A 10724-nucleotide genomic window follows, 5' to 3' on the forward strand; every position below is an offset into this window, starting at 1 on the left:
TCTGTTTCTCTGGATGATCAAAGAGAGAAATTAACCTTTGTTTATGTGCTTAATTTATAGATACAAAGTAGAGACCATTTAGGTTCTAAGTGATTGCAAAGTGATGTTGAGGTTACACCCAAACACTAGTTTTCTGAAATGTCGTATCAGCATTGTGGCTTAAGTTATTTGTGGGAAGTTAATCCATTTTAATTGTCTTTTAGGTGCAATAGTTCTCTCTTTACCACCTTAATCTCACTTCCTACAGCTATTACAGTAGCAGTGAAATTGGTTTGTATAGCCAGATCAAAATAAATGTCATGCAGGGAGTCATGCATAAAATTGAGTGAGAAAAATACCCCTTCTCAAGAACACCTCATTTTCTTTTGTATATTTAACCAGCTGCCAAGAGCAACACTTGTGCAAAACCCTCTCTTTTCCTCTGCAAACTCAAGCAATGCTTTCTGAACACCTGCTCTTGCAGTTTCTTTTTTTTCCTGCCTGAATAACCATTGACCTCAAACCAACATCCTGCGTCCTAGTGAAAGACACACAGCAGGATTAACATGTTAACATCGCCATCCTTTGGAGTGAACGTGTATGTTCATCTTATGGCATGTGCTTACAGGTAACAAAATCGAAACCTCAGGTGGGATGTGTTATCGAGCATCTGAAATGCTCTCACATCTGTGTTTTCCACAAACTAATGCTGAATCAAGTGCTTAAGTTACAGCTGGCCTTCATTATAATGTTACTGATTTCTTTAGGTTTGAATACCCACATCTGTCTCTGCGTGCATATTCACATACTGTATGTACATACTTGTGTATCTATGTATATATATCCACACACACACACAGTAGGGGTATGTGTTTGTATCAGAAGGTTTTGTGCACACATGGTGGAGTGTGCAGCACATGCATACACATATAGAGAGAGAAGGAAAGAAAGAGAAACTTTATTTTTAGGCAAGTTGCAAATACAAAATCTTCTGCATATCCCAGAAGTCTGGGTTATGTTGTTGACAGAGCTTTGTAGGGGAAAAACATGGGGCTTTCTACTTACTTTCAAGGTTAACACAGGAACAGAGTGAATTACTATAAATGATACTCTGAAAATGAATGAGACTGATTTTCAAATCTATGGAGATCTGTTGGTTTTAACTAAGAAACCATTTATTTTCCTCCAGTTATCTATATATTTGATGCTATATCTGGCAAGCCACTGGGAGATGGAAAATCTCTAACCCATAAGGTAAGGTGAAGGCTGTAGAGTCTTCTGTTCTTTTGAAATTAATAATCAATAGTGGTTTTCCTAATGTTAATGAGTTTAATAACCTATTAAGGTTTGCAATCTTAGTACAAAGCAACTCAGCACCTCTAGTTGACTCTTAGAAAATAAATTTTTAAAACATTAGATTCTCTGAGCAGTGTTTATGTACCAAGGGATACTGGCATGTTTCTCAGCTGTGCATGAAAGCAGTAAAACTGATCAACTGAGTTTCATTTGCGTTTACTCCAAAGCAACTTTTATTAGTGCCAACCTATCATTTATAATGAAGGCAAGAAGACCAGTGGAAAGTCTGTCTTCCATCAGAGCTTTTACTCTTTTTCCTTCAAAAATGATTGACTGAACTCTTTTTTGCTTTTCTTTATCCTTCTGCTATGAGCAAACACAAAACCAGGTAGCCTCTCCAGAGGGAGGGAGGTAGACATTCATCTTTTGGCTGCTTTTGTACTGCCACTTCCTGGTTCCTAAACTCTCCTCTGCTGTAGTGTTGCTCTGGTCTGTGTGAAATTCAATTAATATAATGCTTAATTCAGTGGAGAACACATCTTAAAGGTGCCTTCACAATCCACTCGTATTGAGCTCTGTGAAACATTCATTTGAGCACCACATAATCCATGGCATGAATTTCTAAAATAAAAATTGAATATTTCCTTTTTCAGACAGAAATCGTGGAGATTGCTTTGGACCAGAAGGGACTTACAAATGAAAGAAAAATAGCTTTTATTGATAAGAACAGAGACCTTTACATTACTTCAGTTAAAAGGTTTGGAAAGGAACAGAAGATTGTCAAAATAGGTAAGGAGAAATCTACATGTTGCGATATTTTTAGATAAAAGTACATTCTGTAGACAGATTCGTGATCCAGAGAATGAGGTCTGACCATTAAGTACCCACAGGAAAGCTACAGGAAGTACATATTTATTTTGGAGGTTCTTGTAGAACTTCACCTTACTCTGTTATCTTTCAATGAAGGAACAATGGTTCAAACGTTGGCTTGGAACGACACATCTAACTTACTTTGTGGGATTCAGGATACCCGTTTTACAGTCTGGTACTACCCCAACACAGTCTATGTGGATAAGGATCTTTTGTCAAAAACTCTGTATGAAAAAGATGCAAGGTAATGTATTCTTTTTGATGAAAATAATATTACTACATATCTTAACCAGTTTGCTCGTTCCTTAAAGAATTGTGGAGTTCAAGTAATGATGCACATTTTAAAAGGAGTATAATACCTTGATGTAGAAGCAAATTTTAAACAGGTATCTCAAAATAATGTCTTAGTTATGTTAAAAAGGAAAGTTGACCTGTTTAAAGTATCTGCTGGAAATGGATGGTGTCAAGATATGTGGTCACAGATAACATAATTTCTGTCTTATTGTGTTTACTTATGTCAACATGAAAATGTGATAGGAAATTGTTCACAGAGAGTAACTAAATGCACGATTTCCTTCGATGAGTTATGGGAGCCCAAAAATATTTCTAATGAAGAATGTTTTAAGTTTGTTTTTGAACAATTGTCCAGTTTGCATTTGCCTTTCAGTCAGCATAGCTGTAATTTAATGGAGAACAGTACAGCTACCAAGTGGCTGTAACTGTTGAGTAACTAGATGCTTAGATTTCGGTATGCTTTGAAATTAAAGTATAATCATGCTGTTATTTTAATAATAAAGAATTCTTCACATTTCTTATGTTCTTTTTGATATGAAAGAAGTGAATATTAACTGACTTTTCCTTCTCTACTCAGTGATTTTAGCAAAAACCCTCAGATTGTACATTTTGTTGGAAATCAAATAACAATCAGAAGAGCAGACGGTTCACTTATTCACATCAATATTTCACCTTACCCTGTGATTCTTCATGAGTATGTTAGTAGCTCTAAGTGGGAAGATGCTGTCAGGCTGTGTCGCTTTGTCAAGGTAAGTTTTAATAATCAGCAACATTCAGATACAAGCGAAACGCAGCGGTGGAATTGTTTTTGAACATGACTTCAGCATTGGTGGTTGCATATCAGAATCTGGGTCTTATTTCCATTCTACTTGGTTGTTGATGATTCTGGGGCTGGTGGTGAAAAATTATACAGTTCTTATTTATATTCCCACTGAAGTCCAGATGTATTAAACACAAGTATTCAGAGAAGCTAGTGAAAAGCTTAATGTATCTGATTCAAACTATTCTGTATCTCCACATACCTTTGTCTAGTATTTTTTCATATTCTATTTCACTCTTTTTTTCCCCCCCTTTGCTTTCTTTTGTGTGTATTTAGACAACAGCAACAGATGAGGTGAGTCTGGCAGCGCTAAAGAAAAATCCCCCTAAATCCTGCCCCCTTTCCTTCGTTTCATAGAATCATAGACTGGTTTTGTTTGGTACAGACCACCAAGTTCCAGCCCCTGCCATGGGCAGAGACACCTCCCACCAGACCAAGCTACCCAAAGCCCCATCCAGCATCCTTGATCAGGGATAGGCAGCTGCAGCTTTTCTAGGCAGCAGTGCCAGGGCCTCAGTGTCCCCAATGGTGAGGAATTTCTCATAGGTAATCAAAACCTACCTTTTTTTATTTATCTTAAAGCTGTTACCCCTTGTCTTGTCACTTCCCTCCCTGGTAGAGTTCCTCTCCCTGTTTCTTGTAGGCCTCTTGTAGATCCCAGAAGGCTGCTGTAGCAGTTTCCTTTTTCTTCTCTACACTAAATAACCCCAGTTCTGTCACCTGTTTGACTGTTGCCTCTTTAATAGTTGGCTTCCTTTCAGTAGTGGGAACTGGAATTTTGAATTTCAAACATAATTTAATTCTTAGTTCTAACCACAAAACAAATAAAAAATATCCTGGTGGACACCAGATTTTTGAAGTGTTCATTTACTTTCCAGAGCGCGTCACGTAATTTTCCCTTTATCTTTCATTTGTAGTACACTTATCATAAATGATTTCTAATTGTCACTATCACAATTGCAGTAGTTATTTGTGAGGCGAGGTTGGTATAAATCAGGTTAAAATACTCCAGCCTTGCTCGGTGCTGTTTCCACTGTAGTTCCCCAATTGTGATAGGCACGCGGATGATGAGGTCATAAAATGATTCTGTGGCAAGAGTTCATTACTGACTGAGGTGCTGAAAGGTAAGGATGCCTTCAGCTGCGCTGTCAGGCTCAGCTGATCACAATATCAAAGTTTTTATAAAGAGGGATTTCTGAGAAAGAATTAAATAGTGGCTTCCTATTAAGAGACCACAATGCAGTGAAGGGCATACTGGGAAATATTGCACTTCTGTACGTTATTTTCAGGACGGATGCGCTTCCTTTGAGAAGCCATTCTTACTATAATGTAATAACTATAATGTTAAATATTTGAAGTTTTAGGAATTGTGTGTTTTTTCCTTCCAGGATCAAACCATGTGGGCGTGTTTAGCTGCTATGGCAGTTGCCAACAAAGACATGGCGACTGCAGAAATTGCCTATGCATCAATTGGTGAGGTAAGGAAGTGGACGTAACGGTTTCAAAGTTAAACTGTTGCAAAACTGATTTAATTGATTTCTCTCATTAAACTTATTGTGCATCTTGTTAACAGAGTGACAAGGTTCAGTACATCAATTCCATCAAAGATCTTCCATCAAAAGAGTCAAGGATGGCTCATATACTGTTGTTCAGTGGAAACACACAAGAAGCTGAAACCCTACTCCTTCAAACGGGCCTTATTTATCAAGCTATTCAAGTCAATATTAATCTCTACAATTGGGATAGGTAATATTTCTTCAAATGCAGCATTTTCATAAGCAGTCTTACTAAGAGAACCTGTGAATTTTTTAGTTCAACTGTTTTATTACAGTCAGTTTCCTCAGTAATTTTCTATCTGTAGTTGTCCGGAGCTAAATAACTCAAGAAGTAAAACAACTGTTTGTTTTTTTTAATCAGATTTAGAAGATAAAGTATTCTGTGATGAATCTCTGAAGCATGCTTAGAGTCATGCTTAAACAACGTTTTCCTTTCTCACATTGTTAACATAGGAAGGTCCTTAGCAATACGTCACACTGCTTGTGACCCCCGAAGAACTAAAGCTGTTTTGAAATGTCTTGTTGCTAAAAATAGGGTTGTGGCTGTTTGGACTCCCAGCACTGTGTAGGTGGATGAAATGTGAATTAGGAATGAGAAAACAGAGTAGGAGTTTCTCCTTTAAACAAGAATACACGTTTTCTGAAAGAATCATCTGGGGCCATTTGCTGCTAATTGCCATGCTGTCATGCTCATATCACTGCGGGCAAAAAGTTTTCTTTCCTCATGTATCTCTGTTTCGCATTGTGTTGCCTAATATGTATGACATAAAAAACACATTTTTCCATCATTATTTCTTATGTGATTCATATGAAAGCAGATATGAAGGTGATCAATGATAGAAGTGCAGTGGCTAATCCTTCCCACCTATACAATATACTTAGAGCACAGGTTGTACAGCACTGAAGTGCACAGGAGAATATTCAGAAGTAATTTATGGCTATAATAATGTCCTTAAAAGTGATTAATTTTGCCTGTAGTATTGAGTGCTGAACTCTACGCATTCTTTTCTATTTTCTTGCAATAAAGACTCCTATTGTTGAGTTCCAGTGATGTGATGAGGCTGTCAACAGAAATAAATTGTTGGATATTTTTCATAGCATGCATCATAAAGTAGACAGTCACATCCATTGGCTTCTTTTAACCTCCTGTGATTGATACTGATGTGGAACTACTTGGCACTGTAGATTAGGAATCCTTGCCTGCAGCTGAAATGCTGCTCAACGTATCGTTTTGTAAAACCCTGGTGATTGTAGTTGTGCCAGAGCGTTATATAGCCTGACAAGCCCCTTTCTGCTTTATTCCAGGGCACTGGAGCTAGCAGTAAAGCACAAGACACATGTTGACACCGTCCTGGCTTATCGACAGAAGTTCCTAGAGGACTTTGGTAAAAAAGAAACAAACAAAAGATTCTTGCAATATGCAGAAGGTGTAAGTATTCCTGGGAGTTATTCCTACAGCCTTAGGTCAGATGGATCTTTGCAGCCATTTTTACAGTGGAATTGCTTTACGGTTTTCCTATTTCAGTTCAAATGTGGACGCAAATCTTAAGATTTTACATCTGACAGTGCAAATTCATAGCTCAACGTGTGGCTGCTTGGCTTAGCAACCATTGTGCATGTGTTTTATTTGAAGGCACAGATATGGAATGTATATATTTAGTATCTGGCAAGGATTATGCAAATGAAGGCACAGTTGTTTTCTATAAACAGGGAGCTGGATCTTAGAATGGCTGAATGCAAGCCTCTTAAATGTCTTCAACTTTTTCACATAGTTTTATGGATAGCAGCAATAACAAACTTTGAAAATAACCAGATATGTATTAAACGTGAACTATGAACTGCTCTGTCAAATATGATAAATAGCTATATATATTAATTTTTAAATCTCTGGAAAGCCTTTTTATAATCGTTACGTTGGTTCAGTGCACCAGTATCTCACAGATCTTAAGCACTAAGGAGATAGCTCATTGTTTATAAGCTAAATGCACCTTAGATTTCACCAGGGTATCTTCTCTGCCTAACCCTTGTAAGGGGTACTACATATGCACCTTAGACAGCAGTTTCATTCAGCAGCCCTTATGCTCTTCCACTTGGTGTTCCTAAGCACTCTGAGGGTGCAACTGTGAAGAGACGTACTTCAATGCATCCTTTCATCCACTGTAGCTGATGGATCAGGAAATGCATCTTAGCCGTTAGCACGGATCCTTTAATTGGACAGGGCCCACTGCACTTTCAATAAAGCTTGATTTCTAATGTAACTCATTAGCTTTTAGTGCTTCTGAGGATGTTTCATATCATAAACGAGAATAATAATAAAAGTATCCACAGTATCTATCCGCTTATTGAACAGTACAGTTCTTCAGTACTTTACCTAGGAAATGTAGAAAAATAACAGTGGATCTCAAGCACTGTTACTACACAGCATTTTCAGCTGCTGAGCTGAAATTGTGTCTTCTACCACACTGAGATCCATCACTGAGCAAAAAATCAAGATGCTTCTGAAAGAGCCTTTTTGGATAATACTGTCCTATCTTTAAATCATCAAGAAAGCTAGAAGTGTTCCTAAGCAGTCAGAGTGTGAGCAGAGCCTGTGTAGGGGGGGTTCACCTTGCACTCAGTCTTGAAAATTGGGTGTCGAGTGCAGGACGTTCCTTGAGTTGTATTCCATATCCACTCTGGATGTTCCATGCATATTCCATTCTGGTGGTCTTACCTGCTGGCTATGAAGCTAGTAGGGCACCTACCTAATGAAGTCAATTTGACACTGTATTATATCTATTATCTATCCATTATATCTGAATTCTTAATGCAGCCTGTCAGACTCAAACAGAAGTTGAGAGGAACAGGATCAGGACATAAAAGAGAAAAAAAGATCATGTTGCTGTTCCCTTCTGGGTAAAGGAACAATCTCTCACTTTCCGTCTCACCACCAAAAACTCTGTCAGCCTTAAATAAGGAGCTCTTACTCTTTTCTGTACTGCAGCTGAGACCACTGATCTGCAGTCAGACATGGAATCTAAACAATGTGCTTAGTTGCTATATTCCACATCTTTATATATAAGGTACTATGAACCTATTATGTGTGCTGAGAATCTGTATCTTGGCAGTTTCTAGGTGTCACTGGCAAAGTTTGTTGGCTTCATGGGCAAGTAGCTCTCGGGGCTAGATGGTAGAATTGGTGTTTTCTGTGGTATGTTTAGCATCTGTGTGACATCTGTTAAAGCAAACACATTCTTTCTAGAGCTCCATAAAGATTTCAGTCATCAGATCCAAAGCACCTGGGCCCAACAAATGCATCTTGAATTGGGGGATTATCCTTTACACATGAGAATATGGGTGTTGCAGTTATATCTTCCCCAGCAGAGAATCTTTCTTCTTATTTCACAACTTGGTTAACAGGATAACAGCTACTCTGAAAACTGCCTAGGCAGCAGTTGAGATATTTTACCCCATCCCATCCGTCTTTGACAGCCTTCATTTTCTAGCAAGGAAACTGAATTTTGCAACTACATTTTTGTCCAGGTTTTGGACATGTTATTGTAGTCATCAAGGGCACCAAGATCCATGTTTTCATGTCAAGCATTTTTGGAAACAAAGACAACTATTGCACCCAGCAGGACAGTGTGTGTTGTGCTGTATCTGTTGTCTGAAGGTTCACTGATATAGAGAACAGCCAGAAGATGACGATTCTCTGCGGCTGGAGAAAAATGTAAATAAAACTGAAACACTTATAGACGTAGAAGACAAATCTCAAGCAGAAATCTGATTTCTGTTGTATCAAATAACGAGGGTAATATGCCATCAGTTCACTTAGTGAACTTTAATTCTGCTCAAAAACAATTCTGTGTGTATTATTGAGAGCTGTGTTCTGAGTTATGGGGCGAATTTCATGATAGTTGTTAGATGTCAGCTGATCCAAGTTGTTTTCCTGCTCTAACATGGTGTGTTTTTGTCAGATGAATGGAATGATGTAGTTTAAAAAACATTGGACTTTTTTTTTTTTCTTCTTTTTTAATTTAAAGGCGGAAAGATCCATTTGCTAGAATCCAACTGTGCTTTTGGTTCACTGTATTAGTGTAACTTGTCATACTTGAAGAATAATGATCAACAAAGTCTTCAGAGTCTATTGCTAGTGAATGGCTACCTGACCTCTCTGTACAATGATAGTTGACCTCTGTGTACTCATTTTCTGTTCTTGCAGCTGGAAGTTGACTGGAATAAAATCAAAGCCAAAATAGAGATGGAAATTGCTAAAGAAAGAGAACGAGCAGCAGCCAGTGCCACAGTAAGAGCTAGTGTAACTGTACAGCAGTAACTGACCTTCTAACTGTATTAATAAGTGCTTCTGGAGCGTTTGTGCAGGCATGTTTTGTCAAACAGAAGTAAAAATCAGCAAACATTTTGTGGGGAATGGGATGGATGCAATTCTTGTTAGTTCTCTTCTACATAGGAAAGTGACTGCGTATGACAGGTTTTCTATAAAAGCCCTTTGCAGTGCAAAGATGTGAGCAGGTTGTTCATAACTGACTTTTTATGTTATAAATCCCTTAAATATTACCATCAACACGTTACATATTTGTACACATGATGGATTTCTCTCATTCTATAAATGACTTTATGACACTTTTGGGCATATTTTATCAATTTCATACTTAAAGCGACCAAATAAAGGATTTTGTTTGGGATTTGGTTTTTGTTGTTTGTTTTCCTAACATAGCTAATAGGTGATGCATTAGATGATCTTCTAATTGATTTACCTCATTGTTAAATGAAACAACAGTTTTGATGTAGCTCTCTCGAAGCTCCCCAGTGTTTTGGTTTACTGCCATGGGACACAGCGAACACCTTCCATTGACTTGCAGAAAGCACTTACTGCTTCCAGAATTGAGCCCAAAATATCACTAATGGCAAGCGTTTAATGTTCAATTTATGAACCCTGGCTCAGATTTGCATTGCAATGTAAGCAGTTTTTAAAGACCAGCTTAGTGGTGATACCAAGTTCAGAAACTCAACTCAGTGTTGCTTTTCTTGGGGTCAGCCTATAGCACTGTTAAATACCCATTACCTGTGACCTGGCAAAGGCTTGTGTGTGTGCTGGCCTTGATGTTCTGGGGTTGGAACATCAAGTTATGCAGCTGGACTCACAAAGGTTATTCGTTGTGCACAGGAGGCTGAGCCTGTTTCCCTGCCCCTTTTCCGGTGGATTGGAAGCTCAGCGCATTCTGGATTTTGAGATTGCATGTTGGGTATGAACCCAGTGGCTGATTACATTGGTGGCACATGTGCACACCAAGCCCTGCGAGCACAGCTGTGGGACCAGGCTTGGAAAAGGTAAAACTGAGGGCATAGGAAGGTGGGGTTGAGAATTGCTGCAGCTTTTTAATATGGGATTCTTGGTAAATCTTGATGATAGCACCTAGAAATAGAAGGGAAAATGGGGGGGAAAAGTAGAGCAAGCTCTGAAGGAACGCTGCCTTATCTCTGACCCTGCTAGTCAGGATGGGGCAATGGGACAGCAGCACGCATTCCCTGAGGTTTGCCTGTTTAGTTGGGAAGATGGAAATGCTCTCAGCCATCCTCACACAAGCACAGGGTTAACATCACCCAAAAAGCTCCATGTGAGAAAGCGATGCGGGGTCAGGTCTGCTTCCTCTGAATTTTGGCAGTTTTGGTCATTCTGCCCTTGGCCATCTTGTAGCTATTTGAAAAACTTCATGAGAAGCTGAATGGCTCATTCATTTAGGAAGACTGCCCATAGCCATCCTGTTCTCTGTGAGGCTGCTACCGAATTCCTTACCCTGAAGCCTTACACTGCCCACACAGGACCAGTGCTGATTGGTGAGAGCAGGATTTCCTTCTCTGCCTCATGTTCCTTGGGGCTTTGCATGCTTGTTGGGCTCCCTGTCCCC

At 38.8% G+C, this 10724-nt stretch overlaps 1 protein-coding gene across 5 annotated transcripts in view; it reads left to right on the forward strand.

The window, feature by feature from the left end:
- The window catches only part of IFT80 (intraflagellar transport 80), a 40680-nt gene extending 31180 nt beyond the window's left edge, over positions 1-9500 (forward strand). For all 5 annotated transcript variants that reach the window (XM_072344823.1, XM_072344824.1, XM_072344826.1 and 2 more), the window contains 8 exons: positions 1169-1233; positions 1929-2064; positions 2242-2389; positions 3017-3188; positions 4648-4737; positions 4833-5005; positions 6121-6244; positions 9017-9500. In XM_072344823.1, the coding sequence (XP_072200924.1) occupies positions 1169-1233; positions 1929-2064; positions 2242-2389; positions 3017-3188; positions 4648-4737; positions 4833-5005; positions 6121-6244; positions 9017-9130 (1022 nt within the window). In that variant the 3' untranslated portion in view covers positions 9131-9500. The remainder of the gene's footprint in view (positions 1-1168; positions 1234-1928; positions 2065-2241; positions 2390-3016; positions 3189-4647; positions 4738-4832; positions 5006-6120; positions 6245-9016) is intronic.
- Positions 9501-10724: the final 1224 nt, after the last annotated feature.

The sequence above is a fragment of the Excalfactoria chinensis genome, chromosome 9 (assembly GCF_039878825.1).
Source record: "Excalfactoria chinensis isolate bCotChi1 chromosome 9, bCotChi1.hap2, whole genome shotgun sequence".
In the NCBI taxonomy this organism is placed as follows: Eukaryota; Metazoa; Chordata; class Aves; order Galliformes; family Phasianidae; genus Excalfactoria; species Excalfactoria chinensis.